This window comes from Giraffa tippelskirchi, chromosome 10, assembly GCF_054371585.1.
Source record: "Giraffa tippelskirchi isolate mGirTip1 chromosome 10, T2T-mGirTip1v1.2.pri, whole genome shotgun sequence".
Lineage (NCBI taxonomy): Eukaryota > Metazoa > Chordata > Mammalia > Artiodactyla > Giraffidae > Giraffa > Giraffa tippelskirchi.
Window position 1 is genome coordinate 129,758,993 of NC_137284.1, and position 17,549 is coordinate 129,776,541.

The 17,549-nt window shown below is 36.8% G+C and overlaps 1 protein-coding gene across 2 annotated transcripts in view; it reads left to right on the forward strand.

Moving 5' to 3' along the window:
* Positions 1-17,549, forward strand: part of CPED1 (cadherin like and PC-esterase domain containing 1) — a 316,761-nt gene that overhangs the window by 149,738 nt on the left and 149,474 nt on the right. For both annotated transcript variants that reach the window (XM_081535345.1, XM_081535344.1), the window contains 3 exons: positions 336-386; positions 5,284-5,470; positions 6,484-6,652. In XM_081535345.1, coding sequence (XP_081391471.1) covers positions 336-386; positions 5,284-5,470; positions 6,484-6,652 — 407 coding nt within the window. The remainder of the gene's footprint in view (positions 1-335; positions 387-5,283; positions 5,471-6,483; positions 6,653-17,549) is intronic.

Here is a 17,549-nt window from a genome sequence, read left to right on the forward strand (position 1 = left end):
TGATTCTAGTGATTTGGGAAATTATAGTCATAAGATCATAATAGAACAAGAGAAATTTTGATAGGTCACCTTCAGGCAATGAATGGCATTAAACCATTCACTTTTCTCTCTTAATATCTTCTTATGTGAACTAATCATTTTTCTGTGATTTGAACCTAATCACTTCTTTGGTCTTACCATAGCTTTCAGTTGAACTTAGAAGTGCTTTCTTATGTAATAACAATTAAATAATAAAATATGTTTCAATCAATTAACCTGTGTTTCAGATACCTGGATATGTATTCTCTGTATTTTAATTAATAGATTCCTTTTTAAATGTACATTTCTTTTTTTAGCTGCCGCTCCACAAATTATGAATGAAACCAAAGAAATACATTGCCATAATGGTGAGTTCCAATGAAAGTATTTGAGAATCATAATCAATAGTTAGGCACAGCTCTGCTTTGCATAAATCATCATGTTTGGAGATCATTAGGCTGATGATGTATTTTGTGTAAATTTTCAGAAGTTATGAGTTTTCTGAATGAGTCAGTATTTGTCACTTTTGAATAATTTTTTTTTTACTTTCCATTTTTCAAAATGAAATATTATATTCTATCTTCGCTTATTTAAGAAAAGTAACTTCCAAACTTATTTTGAGGGGCCCCAACAATGCTAATACTTTGCTATGGGGACCACTTAAATGGAAGAGCTTGACATCTTCTCTGTGTATTGATTTTTAGGACTGTCACCATCCAACAGTGATTTGTTTCTGTCAGATTGTTGATGCAATGGATAGCACTTAAGTGTGGTTTTCTTTATAACAATTAAAAGTTTTTAAGCCAAATTTCAATTCATTTTTTCCTTAAAATTCATGAATTTCTTTTATCAAGGTATAATCAGTAATATAAATATATTTTGTAATGAGCTCTTTAAGGTGGCTCAGATGGAAAAGAGTCTGCCTGCAATGAAGGAGACCTGGGTTAGATCCCTGGGTTGGGGAGATCCCCTGGAGAAGGAAATGGCAACCCACTCTAGTATTCTTGCCTGGGAAATCCCATGGATGGAGGAGGCTGGAGGGCTACAGTCCATGGGGTTGCAGAATCAGACACTACTGAAGCGACTTAGCACACATGCATGTATAAAAACATACACTGAAAATTTAGCCTTTCACAAAAAAATCTATTCTGACAAATCATTAAAGGTGAAAACAATAAAATTTATGGGCCAAGGTCTAATTTTTTATAAATAAAAGTCTTCCAATTCAATTTGTCTCTTCTAAAATGCTATTATGTTTTAATGCTTTCATTAAAATCAGTATAGGCTGAGAGGTGATACAAAATGTGGTTTAACAGAATCAACAAGCTTTTTAAAGAAAAAAATACCATTTTGAATAAAGTACTGCTAACCAGGAAAAAGTAACAGGTATTCACCATTCCCTCTCTGCACTTACCATCCAGTCTTCCACTTCTAGAAAAATACATGCTACTCACTTCTCTTGGGAGACTGGTTGGTACCTGGTGTGTGGTGGGCAAAGGACTAGTTTTGAGAAAACTAAGAGCAAGAATAAAATAAAAATTTGTTGAGGGTCTAGTGTGCCAGGCTCTGGGTTAGATCAGGAAAGCCATTTCCCCTTTTTGCTTTTTGTTTCCTCATTTATGAAGTGGAAAAACGATAAAAGATAATCTCATTTTTTTCTCAGTTCCCAGGTAACATAGGGTAGAGGATGTGAACATGTTAAATGAGCACTTCAACTTTGCTCAGATTTTGGTGTTGCTTAAAAGCTGGTCATACCTGCAACTTCAAAATTAATCTTCCTACTTTTATTTAAGATTAAAAAAATTACTCAGTGATGCCTTCGAACAGATGGGATTATCTTTCAGTGTCTAGGCTGTTTTTGTGTTTGATATGAGTTACGATTATCCCTCAAGAGGGCAACAAAATTCTGCGGTTAAAAGAAATCCATTAAAAGCAACCAAGACTTCAAACAGCTTTCCCATAAATACTTGCCAAATATGTTCAGCAGCTTGCTCCCACCTTGCCTCACAGTGGGTTCTCTGCAGAGCTAAGGTAAGCTGGCTTGAGACAAGTTGGGACTGGATTGGGAAGAATGCCAAGGAAACACCAGGTGTTTGTAGGCAGCAACACTGATGATTCAGTTGAAAATGATGTTAGGATGAAATCAGCTTTCAAGCAGGGGTCTAGGATGCAGCACTTAAGCCAGAGGTGAAGAGTTTCTGATGAAACCAAAAACAAGCACTTGCTGAAGAAAATGATTTCTTGCTTAAGGAAATGATTACTCAGTCTCTCTCTTTTAGGTCTGATTTTTGGTGTTGAAATGGGCAGAGTGTTTAGTCACTCAGCTGTGTCTGACTCTTTGTGACCCCATGGACTATAGCCCATCAGGTTCCTCTGTCCATGGGGATTCTCCAGGCAAGAATACTGGAGTGGGTTGCCATGCCCTATTCCAGGAGAACTTCCCGACCCAGGGACTGAACCTGAGTCTCCTGCATTGCAGGCAGATTCTTTACCATCTGAGCCACCATGAACAGGCCCCATTGAAAATGTTCACTATTAAGTCAAAGTGTTAACTACAGGGAAATTAACTCTCATTGACTGTTTTATTAAAATATATATAATTGAAGTACATTTTCTATGATTACTATTTTGAAAAAAAAATCTTCCACTTTGTTATTCAGCTATCTGGTTTCAACAATCAAAGTGTAGCGTGTGTATTTATATTCCCTTTCTGCCTAGGAAATGGTAATCTGGAAAGCACATTCCATATCCCTGAACTCCAACTTGTTTAAGTGTTAGGTTGGGTTCACAGTCTCCAACTGAATCAGATCTCATGACCAAAAAGAGCCTGTTTTTACTGCACTTATCTCAGTGCCTTGAACATAGAGTATGCCAGGAAAAAAAATATCTGATGAAAAAAATGAATGTCTTATTAATAAGTGTTTGAATTTGAATGAAAAGCTATGGTCCTTTTCAAGATGAAATCTAATAACACAATCTCACCCTTATCCTTTCATTTTTTTCTCCTTTATTATAAAACACTTTAGGAGCTAGGAGGATCATTGAAATTATAGATGCGGTCCACCTTCATCACCCAGATACAATCTTTGGTAACAAGTAATCAATCCAGCAAGTATGTACTGAATTCACTGAGTTACTGAACAAAATTGACTAGTTATTTTTATTAACTTTTTCCCTACAATGAAATTACAATATATGTACTGCATTATTATTCCTAATTTGTACCTCAGTAGTTGTTTCTTCCTGAGAAAGAAACAACTTCTCTTTTTACCTGAGTAGTTGTAATATTACTCCTAATTTGTACCTGAGTAGCTTTTTCACATTCTTTGCTCCACCCTACTGCCTGTAAGCTATGTATCAATCCAATGGCAGGTTAACGACACTTCCCCTCAAGTAGTTCTTTTTTTTTCTTCCTTTTCTTCCAGTTGAGAAAACAATCATAGAATGTGAGTGAAATCTATTCACTTTCATCATTTAAGGGCATGATGGGAGTTAAGCTGACACCTAGTTCTCAAATGTAGAATAAAATACCTATAGAGGTTGGTGGTATATCTATCTCCTCGTCTGAAAAAGAAATATAAACATTTTCATATTGTTGAATCACAAAGTCTAGAATATGATGGGAGATGAGAAGAAGAAGCCAAGGCATGGTTAGGAAATGCCTTGTAAGCTATATTGGGAGCTTGGTCTAGATTATGGAGGTGATGAGAAAATGCTAAAGAACTGAAGACAAATCATTAGATTTGATTTTAGAGAAATCGTGTGGTAGCTATATAACAATAAAGGAAGAGACAGCAGTTAACAGAATAGACTTTTTCTTTTAAGTTCAGGTATATAGCTTCCTGTGGCAAATTTGGAGTTATCTTTTTTTGTTGCTATGTTGTTAAATATCATTGAACATCTTATTTAAAGGCGACATAAGACATTTTCATTATACTGATTTTTATAGCATTTCCTGTTTATCTTTAATGAAATTTTTTGACTATTGAAAAGTATTTCTGGCCCCCAAAAAAAACCAACTTGTTAATATTTTTATTTCAAAAACATTTGCTTTTAAGTAATTTATTTCAAATATGAACACAATATATTTAGTTTAGCAGTGGCTGGTATATTTGCCTGTGTGCTGCGTGCTTAGTCGCTTCAGTTGTGTCTGACTCTCTGCGACCCCATGGACCATGACCTGCCAGCTCCTCTGTCCATGGAATTCTCCAGGCACGAATACTGGAGTGGGTTGGCATTTCCTATATTTATTTTTTTCTCACTAAGATACTTTTGTAAAAGTTGACCTCTTAAAAAATAGAAACTCTTAAAAAATGACTCAGAATCAATGATATGAAATAATACTCGTACATGCATGCATGCAAAGTTGCTTCAGTCGTGTCCGACTCTTTGGACTATATGTGTGAACGGTAGCCCGCCAAGCTCCTCTGTCCATGGGATCTTCCAGGCAAGAAGACTGGAGTCAGTTGCCATGCCCTCCTTCAGGGCAACTTCCCAAACCATGTCCGAACCCATGTCTCTTATATCTCCTGTATTGGCAGGTAGATTCTTCACCACTAGCCCCACCTGGGAAGACTATGAAGTAATACACAAGGTTCTATAATAAAACTGAGCAGAGAATAGCACTTTGCTTCTTTCTGAAGCACTACTTTAGGGCACTTAGGCTAAGGAAGCCAGAGTATGAAGGGGTTTTCATGTCTAAGTATGTGGCATGATGTTAGATTTCACATTCTTTGCTCCACCCTACTGCTTCTGAGCTACACATCAATCCAGTGACAGTTTAATGACACTCTCATAAGAAATTTTCCTTATTCCCTGGTGGTACCCTTCTGTTATCCCCCAGAGTCATCTCCCCCCATTTACACAGTTGCTTGATAGATGCTATAAATGCTCTGAAATGTTATCAGTCCACTGGAGAGACATTTTCTGACCTTCCGTGCCTTTAAATTTTTAAAGGCTGAGCAAAAAATATCAACTAAAGCCAACAACAGTTACATGAGGCAAAGTCTACAAAATTTGGCAAATAGAAGATCCAGGTGAAGCTGCAAACCAGCTATGACCAGAGTACCAAATGGAAAATCAGCAGCGATTACCAAAGTTATGCAAAAGAACTTTCAAAACCTTAATCATAGTTGATTTTTAAACATTTATTCTAAAAAAAATAAAAATAAATAAAAAAAAATAAAAATAAATAAAAAAAAATAAAAATAAACATTTATTCATGCCACAGTTGTGTTTTGCCATTGTTTTTGTTTTTTTAAACAGATAAAGATGCACAATGTCATATCAAGCAGATCTTCACACATCCACCTTTGGAACTAAATCCTGAATTTAACCTGAAGATCAAAGATTATTACTCTGAAGTCCCATTTGATGTGGTAACACTGACGATTGGAGCAGAGACTTCTAAGTGTCAGTGCAAGGTTTACCTGCAGGAACGGACAGGACCGAGGTATGAGGGCGCTGATAGGGGCTGAGGGTATACATCTTAGCAGGAAGCAGACCTTGGAGACAACTCTTGAAGATGCTTCAGAAAACCTGAGGCACAAGATCTGTTGGAGGATTGCCAGGGAGTGAAATCCTTCTGCTTCACAGATGCCATGTGGTTAAAATAACACATAAGTGCTCTGGTGACCTATTAACAATGTTCGTGTTTAATCTTTCTAACAGTGTTGTAATGAGAGAGGATCTTGTGATATGCAGTATTAAAGAAGATTCACTGAGGGAAAACTGACTTTATTCTTATCTTCATGTTTTTAGATTGTTGAAGAATTAATCCTTCCTAACAGTAGCCTCCTTCTATCCCAACCCACCTCCTCGAGTTTTTGAATATTCAGGTGCTGATTGCTTGATAAACGTGTTGGTGACAATTTTTGGACATGGCAACACTGACTTTCCTAGCCTCATGAGATTTTTTTCCTAATGACTCTTTTGAGAGTCACCAACTCTTTGGTTTATCATTTGAACAGAAGATAAAACCTTATGACATGCCATGTCCATGCCAAGAAACATACTCATTTTCCCATGCTGTGGGGAAAGAAATGCACTCAACACTCCTGGGAGCTAAAACAGTATAATAGAAAGAAAAAAGGATTCAAGTCAGACCCACCTGGGTCCTAACCCTGACTCTACTGTACTCTACAGTATTTAAAATGGGGGCAGCCTTAGTTTTTGTGGATTTGTGAGTATTAAATGGGATAATGTATGACCTTGATAGGTGGTTAATAAATATTAGTTCCCTTCCCTGTAATTGGTAGGGGGCTTGACTTGCTCTGCTAGATAAATGTTGGCATACCAAAGCACAATGAAACAAAAGTCAAAATATTTAGCATTTTAGATTTCTTATGAAATGGTGCAGATCTTATCTGTTTTTAATGCAAATTATTAACACAGTAAATACTGATATATGAATCAATTTGGATTCTCTCTCTCATTCTCACTCTCGCTTTCTTACTCTCTCTCCAGCTTTGCCAGCTATCCTCTGGGTTTAGGGATGAACAGAATCTCAGTGCTGGTGGTGGATGAGTCTCCAACTCAGGGTGAGACCCTGACCACGTACAAACTCACCGTCTATAGAGAAGACCGTCCAAGTCTGCCCTTGTTTGAGGACTTCACGGCATGTGGATTTGTGCAGGTAAGTGGATTTTACATTTATACATGGATTAAATTGGGAGTGATCCTTTTACCCAGGTGAAAAAAGGTCAAATGAAAATTAATAGGGAAAAAAAATGTATGCTTTCAAATCCAAGCAACTGTGGTCTCATTTCAAAAAAGAGTCCCAGCCAGGTATCTAAGACACCTTTATTATGAGTGATTTTCTTTTAAATGTGGTGGCTATTCCCTGCACTGAGAGTGTGCAGTGGATTTATTGTGGTTAATATTGAAAAAAAGTCTGAGTGCTCACACCTAGTTGTGAAATTGGTTTTACATTTCCTTTTTAAATTGTGTTGTGTTTCTTGGATTTGTCCCTGGAACTACTTTGAAATTTTAAACTAGATTCAGTGGAATTTGTTTTAAAGAATGAGAAGAAAATTTATGAAACTATTTTACAAAAGGGATACCAGATGAATGAAATTAAATTTTCTTGAGTAGATATATTTCTTCTTCACTTCTTGTACCTTGATCGTTTCTAAAGGCTGCAATTGCTCCTGTAAGCAGCACACACCATTCTGTAGCCCTGTTGACTTTGGAGGAGGGTGCACATTACCCAGAGACTTTATCTTATTTGGTGGTTCTTTCCTCAGTTTTCCTTTTTTAGGAATCTATGTATAACCTTCTATATTTGCTTACATCATATACCCTGGCTACAAGTGATTCCATGGAAGTTGTCATTGATACTCTTACCGTATGTACTAATCCACTTAGAATAATTGCAACTATGTCATGTCTCAGTGATTGATATGCTAGTGGGAGCATGAAGCACAGTCAGTTAATAAAAGAGAAAAATGGCCAAATGGGCCTGAGTGAGTAGAATGGATACCATATTTTCTTAAATGTAGGGGCGATATGGAGTGTTCTTTCTCGCCCTCTACCCACCACCACCACAATTTCATCTCTTCTCAAGAATTTAACATGGGAATTCCCTGGCAGTCCAGTGGATGGGATACCACACTTTCATTGCTCAGGGGCCAGGTTCAATACCTGGTCGGAGAACTAGGATCCCACAAACTATGTGATGTGGTCTAAAACAAAAATAACAAAAAGAATTTGACACTACTTTGTGAGGGTACTCATTGCTGAGATTTTTGTTTTTCAAGAAAATATATACCCGTGATGTATGAACTACTAGCAACTCAAAGGGAATTTCACAATGGTATAAAGATTGGTCTAAAGCAGGACAGCACTAGTATTCTGAAAAATATTAGTAGGTATACTTTTAAAAAAGATGGGAAAGAATAGTGTTGCATGGTTATGAAGCAGTGGGTTAAACAAAATAAAGTAGGTTTCCTGGCTGTAGGACTTCCCCGAACATTTCATGTACTTATTTAAATACGCTCCTCTTCAAAAGAAGGATATGTAGTGTCCAGTGTTTTTAAACTTTTTTGATGTCTTTTTAATGCACTAGCTATTAATATTCTTCTGTGGAACACAATTGAGGAAACCACGGGTCTAGACTCTGGAGAAGACTTCAAGATTAGGTTCCTTTCAGTTATCTACTTTTCATTTTGTTTTATAGGGTTGCTATCCCTCAGTCTTTTTCCAACTGGGAAAACAAATAATAGAACCACACCAAAAATGTTCCTGAGGGAAGAAACCAAAATCTAGAGGGAGGTGTGTTTTTGTCTAAGTATGTGTATGCGGTGTGTGTGTAGTTATTTCCAAACTAAATATTCTCACCTTCTTTGGTGTGTGACTCTATTTTTTGTTTTTCCTTATCTCACTCTCATATTTTAGGTAGAAACTAACTCGGGATAAATCCTCTTTGAAGGAAAGCTAATAGTATGAATTATATTTTTCCAGAATATTTATGATTACAAACAACAACTATTTTCACTTTAAAAAGTGAATAAATTTCATTTTAATGTAGATTTTAATTTTTATAAGTCTCTGTGGGTGACTAAATATTTATTGGTTAGTAAACTTGACTTTTATATGGAGTAAATATATAGAAAAGGTTGAAAAGGAAAATTAAACTTCTACATTAGGGCATGAAAAAATGTGTTTTTACTTTTCATTTGTCACCAGTTAAGTTTGTACTGTTGAATTTTTGCTGTATCTTTTGAAATGTAATTGATACCCACAAGTATTGGCATAGGTTTATATTTTGATTCCACTCTAAATTTAAAATATGGTAAATGACTCGTTCATTACTCTGCAATATGCAAACCTATTTATTGGGTATTAGTAGATTAATATGGAAAATTTTCGATTTCTAAGTGTTCATAAAAATGTAAAATCCTTATGCTGGCTATTTTAACACAAACACGGATTTCAGGAGTATATATTCCTTCCTGGCTATCGTTTGGAGAGCCCTTATATGTTATGTTTAATTGTAATTATATACATGATGAATATCTAGAGAAGTGTCGGTAGGAACAGAGATGATCCCATGAGTAGAAGGGACATTGTAGAGCTGAAATTTCCATGATTTGCTCACTTATCACTGATTTATCCTTTGTCCTTCTTATGACACTATTCTGGTTCAGTTCTTATTACTTGGTGGCTCAGATTCTAAAATAGTTCCTAGCTTTGTTTCCTCGTATCTGTCTGACTCTTTACCAGTTCAGTTTTTACAAGCCTGATCTTCATCAGCGTAAAGCACACTCTGTCATAAGCTTTGCCAAAAATGCTCCAAGCCCCCCTCCCATGGTCATTCACTTCCCGCATGTTAGTCCGTATGTTTTTTCAGCTTCATGTCTTGTTAGTTGTCAGTCAGTGTATTTTATGCTTCTGCTAACCTGGCCTGTTTACCCTTCCCCAGACATGCTTCCCAATCCTGTGACACTGGGGCTGTCCCTCCCACTGGAAACTAAAAAGAGTTTATTTGATGTCACTCCAGAAGCTGTTAACTCAGATTCCAGTGTAGCAGTTTTGATCCACGTTGTATAAAAGAGTTCTTTAAAGGTCAAAGCTGCCCCCAAATAGATTCTATTGACTGTCATTTATTGTGTGCCAGGCTGTGTCCTAAATGCTTTACGTTAGTTGTAGTCTCTTTAATCCATACAGCACCCTTGTGGATTGAATGCTACTCTTAGCCCTCAGTTTCAGAAGAGAAACCCCAAAGATCATAGAGGTTAAAGATATTGCCCAAGGTCACACAGCTAGTGAGTAGCGGGGCTTGGATTCAGATCCGAGTGTGCCTGATTCCAAAGTCCATGTTATGTTACATTGCCTTCTGGCAGAATGGGGTCTCTTGCTTTAGGGACTTTTCTGACCCAGGAGGTATTCAAGCGTCAGCTGGAAATCCATCTCTCAAGGAGCAGATGAGGAATTGGACTAGAGGCATTGTAAGTTTCCTTTGGGTTTCCTTGTTTCCTAGACGTAAATAAAATAAGACGTCTCATTGACCCTTGGTGTATTGCAAAGCCCTGTGGTTAAAGCACACTGCTGTTGAGGTGGTCTCATGCCAGGGTGGGTGGACTCAGTGAGGGTGGGGCGTGTGGGGCTGCGGAAGGAGGAGCAGTCCCAGCTCTTGCCTATGCTGCCGGCTCAGCTCCCTGCCCTGCAACTGCCGACTGCCGTGTCTTTTGCTGAGGAGCAGACCTGTCCATACTGACTCCAGTGAGGATACGGACCCCTGGAGCTTGCCCATTCCCCCATTGCCTGATTCCAGTTGTCTAGTCAAATAGGCATTAGGCCCTGCTAACGTTGGCATGAACTCTCCTCCTCAGCCCAAAGAGAAAGAATAAACCAGCAGAGGAGGTGCTACTGTCCTCCGGAAGTTCGTATTGATCTGGTCAGTTGGCAGGAAGAATGACACAGAGGAGGATGGTGAAGAGAAGCCCCCTTTACACAAACCAGGAATACTTAGGTGGAATGAGTGAGGGCAAAAGACAACAGTGGAGCTTGGCAACCAGACCGCTGGGTAACCTCTTGGCTGGTTGGTGCCAGCTGAGTTTTTTTCCTCGCATTTGCAGCTCTCCTGAGCCAGGGGGTTCAAGAAAGTGGTCTGAAAATGAGGCTGACTTGGAAAGGCACTTACTTCACAAGAATAGGATAACCCAGTGGGCAAGAAACATATGAAAAGATGGTCATCCCCATCAGTCATCAGGAGAATGTAGATTAAAACGATAAGGCTATACCACTACCCACACACTGCAGTGAAAAACACTAGGACTAATGATACAAAGTGTTGGAGAAGAAGTGAAACAATTTTTTGTTCATATACTGCTGGGAATATAAAGTGTCTGCCCATTTTGGAAACATTTAGCAGTATTACTATAGTTAACATACATATATCCTATGACACAGCAATGCTACTAGCTATATACCCAAGATAAATGGAGTCATAGGTCCATCAAAAGATATATCCAAGCAATCTATTTTTTTTTTTTTTTTACTTTTAAAGCATTTTATTTTTTAGAGTAGTTTTAAGTTTACAATAAATGAGAAGAAGGTACAGAAATTATCCATGTATCTCCAGCTTCACATATGGCCTCTTATCAACATCACACATCAGATTGGTAAATTTTTTATTAGGGACAAACCTACACTGATATGTCATAATCACAAAAAGTCCATAGTTTACCTTAGGGTTCGCTCCTTATGTTGTGCATTCTGTGGGTTTGGACAAATGTATAATGACACATATCCTACATTATGAAATCACACAAAGGATTTCCATTGTCCTGAAAGTCTTCTGTGTGCCACCTACTCATCTCCCCAACTGCCCACCAAGTCCTGCCAGTCCTAATCTTTTTTTCATTCTCTCTGTGCGTGCACGCTTTGTCGCTTCAGTTGTGTCCGACTCTCTGCGACCCTATGGACCATGGCCTGCCAAGCTCCTCTGTCCATGGGATTCTCTAGGCAAGAATACTGGAGTGGGTTGCCACTTTTCTCTCCTCACTCTCTCTGTAGCTTAACCTTTTTTAGAATGTCATACAGTTGGAATCATACAGTAGTAGCCTTCTTAGATTGGCTTCTTTCACTTAGCAATGTGCATTTAAGTTTCCTCCATGTCCTTTTATGACTTGATAACCTTTCTTTTAAGCACAAGAAATCTTCATATCAATTGTATAATATCTAAAAGCCGTTTATAAAATCTAAAAACTGGAAAAAGTTCAATAGATAAATTCAATGTAATACTATTGAGACATTTTTAAATTGATTAATTATTGATACATACAAACATGGATAAATCTCCAAAACATTATGTTGAGAAAAAGAAGCCATACATAAAAAGACATACTTTATTTCATTTATATGAAATTTAAGAACAGGCAATACTAATCTACAGTGATAGAAATCAAAATAGTGGTTACCTAAAAGGTGTGGGAGCTTCTAAGCCTGAAAAGACTTTTAGGGCAAATGTCCTATATCTTAATAGGGGTGGTGGTTACATATATAACCAGATGGTTTATAGATGTATAAAAATTTAATTGTGTACTTCAGATTTGTTCAATTAACTATATAAAATATTACTTATAAGTGTGTTTAGCTATATATAAATTATGTATACTATATATAAACTATACCTCAATAATATAAGAAAAATACATTAGTGGGAAAGTATGTAATATATTCCAAGATGTTCCTCCCTTCTCAAGTATATTGATCATAAACAAGTCAATTATTATACAATTACCTTAGGCAATAGAGCACATTTAGAATGTGTTACTATAATATAAAGAAAAATATTAGAAAATTCTTGTGGGACATATTCTACTGATGATTGCAGAAAAATATTTCAGTCATTTATAGGAATCCTTTCCAGAAGGTCTTAATTTAAAGTTTATGTGTGCTCCCACAGCAATACTCTAATATATAACATGGAAAAGTGTCTAATAAGCACTGGGGTTTTCTTAACCTTCCTTTTAGAAACCATAAAATGAGTGAACAGATAATGAATAAATAATGTGGATTGCTTTAGACTCTTGACGGCATGAGAGGCCTTGGGAACTAGGGGGAATCAGTGGCAGAGGTAGGATTTTTCCCTCCACAGGCTCTCTATCTGAGTTTAGCGTCTGTTTCTTATTATCTTGCCATTTGGAATTTGCATATGGCAGTCAGAGAGGCAACTCTTAGTTTAGTTATTATCAGTGAGGGAGAAAGGGCTAATTTGCTTGGCTGGTATTAAAAAACCAGATTTGGACCATGGCTTCTCACCTTAGCATAACTGATATTGAAGCTGGATGATTCTTCATTTGGGGGAATGTCTTGTGCGTTATAGGATGTCTAGTACCATCCCTGGCCCCATCCACTAGATTCCAGTAGCACACCCCTCTCCAAGCTGTGACAACCAAAAATATCTCCAGATGTTGCCAGATGTCCCCTGAGGGGCAAAATTGGCCCCAGTTGAGAACCACTGATGTATATTAATAAGAGGTCCTGCTTTTCTACTTTCTACTAATAAGGCTAGTAAATCTGTAGTGGATTTACTAGAGGTATGAATAGTTTAAAGGTAATCCTTCAGTGTTGACTGTTGAAGAATGTTTCTTATCTCTTTTCATCCTTATACTTTTAATCATCTCTGTGGTCAGTGATAGGACTCTGACAGCTCTTTATTCTACTCACTGATTTGCTGTCTTTTCTGTCTAATGTAATTATAATCAGAAATACAGATTCAATTATAGAAAACATGATTCTTAACGAAACATAAAAAGTCAGCTAACATACCTAGACTACTTCATTTTGATTTATCCATAAATAGGATAGTGTTTTGCTGTTAGGAAGAAAGATTTAGAAAGTAATAAACTGTTATTATTGCTGGAATATGTCATGCACAGGAATTAATAAGATATATTCATATTCTAAGGAAATTAAAATACAGATGGGGAAATATTTCATTTAATATCTCCTACCAAATCAAAATTTTTGACATGGATAACAATATAGCATCCACAGAAATTGATTTATATAGATGATCTATAGTTTCATATACATTTTGCTCCCAAAGTGTTGTGCCAGAGTAGAGTCATAAAATCTACAGAAAGGTCATATCACAAATGCATAGGAGACTATATTTCATGGATCTATTTACTAGAAACAACTTTCATTTTAAAATTATTTGCAATTAATAAAGAAAAGGAAAATACCAAAGAAAGACAAAATACCATTTTAAAAAAGTGATATGTCCAGCATTTGGCTACACATTTAAAACTGGTATTTGCGGTTTCATTTTACAAAAACACTAATTAGCAATCTAGATGCTGAGTTATTTAAATGCTATGTGAGTGACTCCAGTTATTGCATTTGGAAATGCTTTATAATGTTCCCATTTATTTTTTGTATCTTAGTAACATCACAGAAGATTATTATGAAACAACTCATGTGATAGTTGTTAATGCTTTAGCAAATATCCATAATAAAAGAGAAGAGCATTTAGCAATGATTGCTGAATAAAAACCTTTGTTCATTTCCACAGCTGCAGTATTGATTAAATATTCATTCTAGTGGTTTTTAGTTACCTTGTTCACCTCAATATACCAGAGGAATGCAATTTAGTTTGCCAACAATAGAGTCTGTGTTGTTCTGAAATGCCCCCAACCAGCAACTGTTTAAAGTATCTGCTCTGCTCTGAGTTATTAGAAATTTGCCATGTGCCGCGGGGGAAGACGCTGACAGCAGCAACTGCAGAGCGTGGAGTAGTCAGGTCATGTTTATAGAATTTTTATTATGTGCCAGGCATCGTGTTAAGCTCTTTATCTTCCTACCTTACTCAGTGTTTTCCATAGCCTTAAACAGATGATTTTTTATGTTCCCCCCCCTTTTTTTTTTAACACATAGAGTAACTTAAACTTGAGAAGAGTTAGAACAGTTAGAAGCTTACCCAGGCTTTCTAAGTAACGTATGTAATTAGTGGCAAAGGTGGAATTTTGAATATGAATCTGACTCAAATCAATCCTCTTAATGGTTACTCTGGACTGCAGAATCTAAAACCCTCCTCACACTTAACAATCTTTTTGACCTTTTCAGGAAACACTCATTCAGCCAAAATTTAACCTGTTAAAATTTAGTTAACTACACTTGTTTCTATGGTCATGGACAGTGATAATTTTTAATTTTATTTAAAGTATTATTATTATTATTTTGGCTAGCTGCACAGCTTGTTGATTTTAGTTCTCCCACCAGGGATTGAACCTGGGCCTTCTGAAGTGAGAACATGGAGTCCTAACCATTGGTCTGTCAGAGAATTCCCTACAGTTGATACATTTTATATGGTTCTAGAGTCCCTGAAAAATTCTGAAGTCTTCATAATCTTTACTTTGGTGGGTAATATCAAGTATCAGTCTTCCCTTTGAAAGTATACCTGTGAGGAAAGTTTCAAGCTAGTATCTAATATCTTACTAGATATATCCTAATATCTGACTATCTTTATTGGTGTCTGATGTTTAAATCAGGTTATAATGTTTTACATATTAGAATTCTACTTAGCCAGAATACTAGTATTGCTACTGATTGGTAAAGTGGTTTCCAGTGCACAGGCTTTTTAAAAATGTGATACTTGATTATACAATTAGAGCAATTTCCGATTAATCACTTTCACTATTTAACACACCTCACTACCTTAATATTTCTATTAAAAACCTCCACAGTACATTTTTTTCAAAATTTTAAAAAATTTATTCATGCATACTTTATAATAGTGAGAAGGCTGTACTGTGGAGCTGACAAGTTGACAATGGTTCAATGACATTTATCAAAGTGAAAAATATCCTAACTTTTAGACTCTTACTTAATCCTCACAAGCAGGTTAGATAATGTAAGTGATTTTATTATCTACTCCTCCTCATCTTCTTCTAAAGAGGAAACTAAATCTTAGGCTAAGTATTTTATATTTTTATATTTATTTATACATTTATTGACTTCTATTTATATTAATTTATATTTTGTATTATATTTATTTAGATTTTATATTAAATGCTTTATATTTTGGTTGATATTTCTCATGGCCATCACAGTTTCCTTAAGTGTAAATTTCCACCTCCAATGACTTCCTATGCTGTCTCTCTGTCATGGAAGCCTACAATGAGTGAAAATTAAGTAGGTTCCTGAAAGCTGTGAGTGAATACTACATTTAGTTTTTAAACATGTAGAAGAGAATGTCTCCTTTGTAAAAGTCAGAGTATTTTCTCTTGTTCTATAAATAGAATGACTGTCAGTTTTCTCTGTGTAAATTATCAGAGCAAATTTTGCATCTCAGCCAAGTATCTCAGATCATTTTCCTAACCTAGTGGTTAAAAGCCACGGACTTCAAGGCTCCTGCTTGAAATCGCTGTCAGAGAAATCTGACTGTGGTCCCAACTCTGCTTCTAACTGTCCTCATTGCCTCACTGCACTAGTGTCTCCTAGTGCAAGGCATATAAGCTCCCCTAAGCTTTAGTTTCCTTACCTTTAAGAAGAGGACTAGTAATAGACCCTATCTTATCACATCAGTCTGAGGATTCAGTTAGATAATTAGTGCAAAGTTCTATCATAAGCCTAGTGCATGGTCAAGTGCTCAGTCAGTGTTGAATCAGCACCATCGTTGTCATCATTGTCATCGTGAAAATTCTTGGTCCCGATCCCCCTCAACGGGTTACCTGCGAGTGTATAGAGGAGGAGTAACAGGAAGAAAGAGCACAGCGAAAGAAGGAGGAGCCAGTAGTACTGAGAAACTGCTGGAATTGTAAAGGACTCGGGACAGGAAGAAGTAGTTGAGAGTTTAGAAAGGACAGTAAGTGACCTAGGCTGTTCCATTCAGTTGCATTCCTGAAGTTCATGGATTCTGCACTTTTGCCTTTGTGGTTCCCTTCTTTCATGAAAAATACTTAAAATTATATTTTATAACTGCATTTATATATATAATGGAGAAGGGAATGGCAATCCAATCCAGTATTCTTGCCTGGAGAATCCCATGGACGGAGAGGCCTGGTAGGCTACAGTCCATGGGCTCGCAAAGAGTCAGACACGACTGAGCAACTAACACATGTATATATAAAGATGAAAGTACTAATATTCATCTCTATAAACCCATCTTTGTAGAGATTTTTCTTGGACCTACAAGTTCATTTTTTTCCTTCTAAATTTAAAGGTGATTCAAACATTTTCCTGGCAGCTAAAAGTAGAGTGTATTGTAGGCATGGTTCCCACTGTGCCAAGTGGCCCTCATCTCCTCCTTCCCTCAGAAGGATCTGCGGCAGAGGCATCCATTTCGTTAGCAATGACCGTGACTGTAGGTATTCTTTCTTGTTAAGTGTCCTTGACTTCAGCACTTAGCCTTCTGCAGTTGTTTCAAATTCTGTGTTCTAAGCCCGAGCCACTCTTTACTAGTGTTCTCACAAGTCCATGTCGCGCCAAGGGGAATGATCTGTTATTTTCACGAGCAGTTTGTGCACCCAGACATTATGAATGCAGAAGCCCACCTCAGTGCCTGGTAAGCCTTCATAGACACTGAAGGTTTGGGAATTTTGTGTGGCATTGGTTTCTTAAAAAACAGACAGATGTAAAACCGAATCACTTTGCTGGATACCTGAAACTATCACAACATTGTTAATCAACTATACTTGGATATAAAATAAAAAGTTAAAAAAACTTAATAGGGACAAAAAATCTATACATTTTCCTAAAAAAAAGCAAAAGCAGGCAAAGATGAGAAGGTTGTGTTAATTCACAATCTCTTTTAGTGCTTCTATAAATTATCTTTCTGAGTTGGTGAAAATGAGTTATGTTAAACACTCACCTCATGAGTTAATGTAACTTACAGTCAGATAAATTACCGCTTAAATGAAAACGTTTGCTCAGCACATCTGTTCTCCATGTTTCTCCAAGTCACATCTGCTTCTTTTACAAGAAGAAACAAACTTTTACTACCGTTAGTGCAGCAGCGCCAAGACCCTCTACAAGAGAATCAGATCTTCCTGGCTTCCGACAGCATCCAGAGGTTTCCCTGA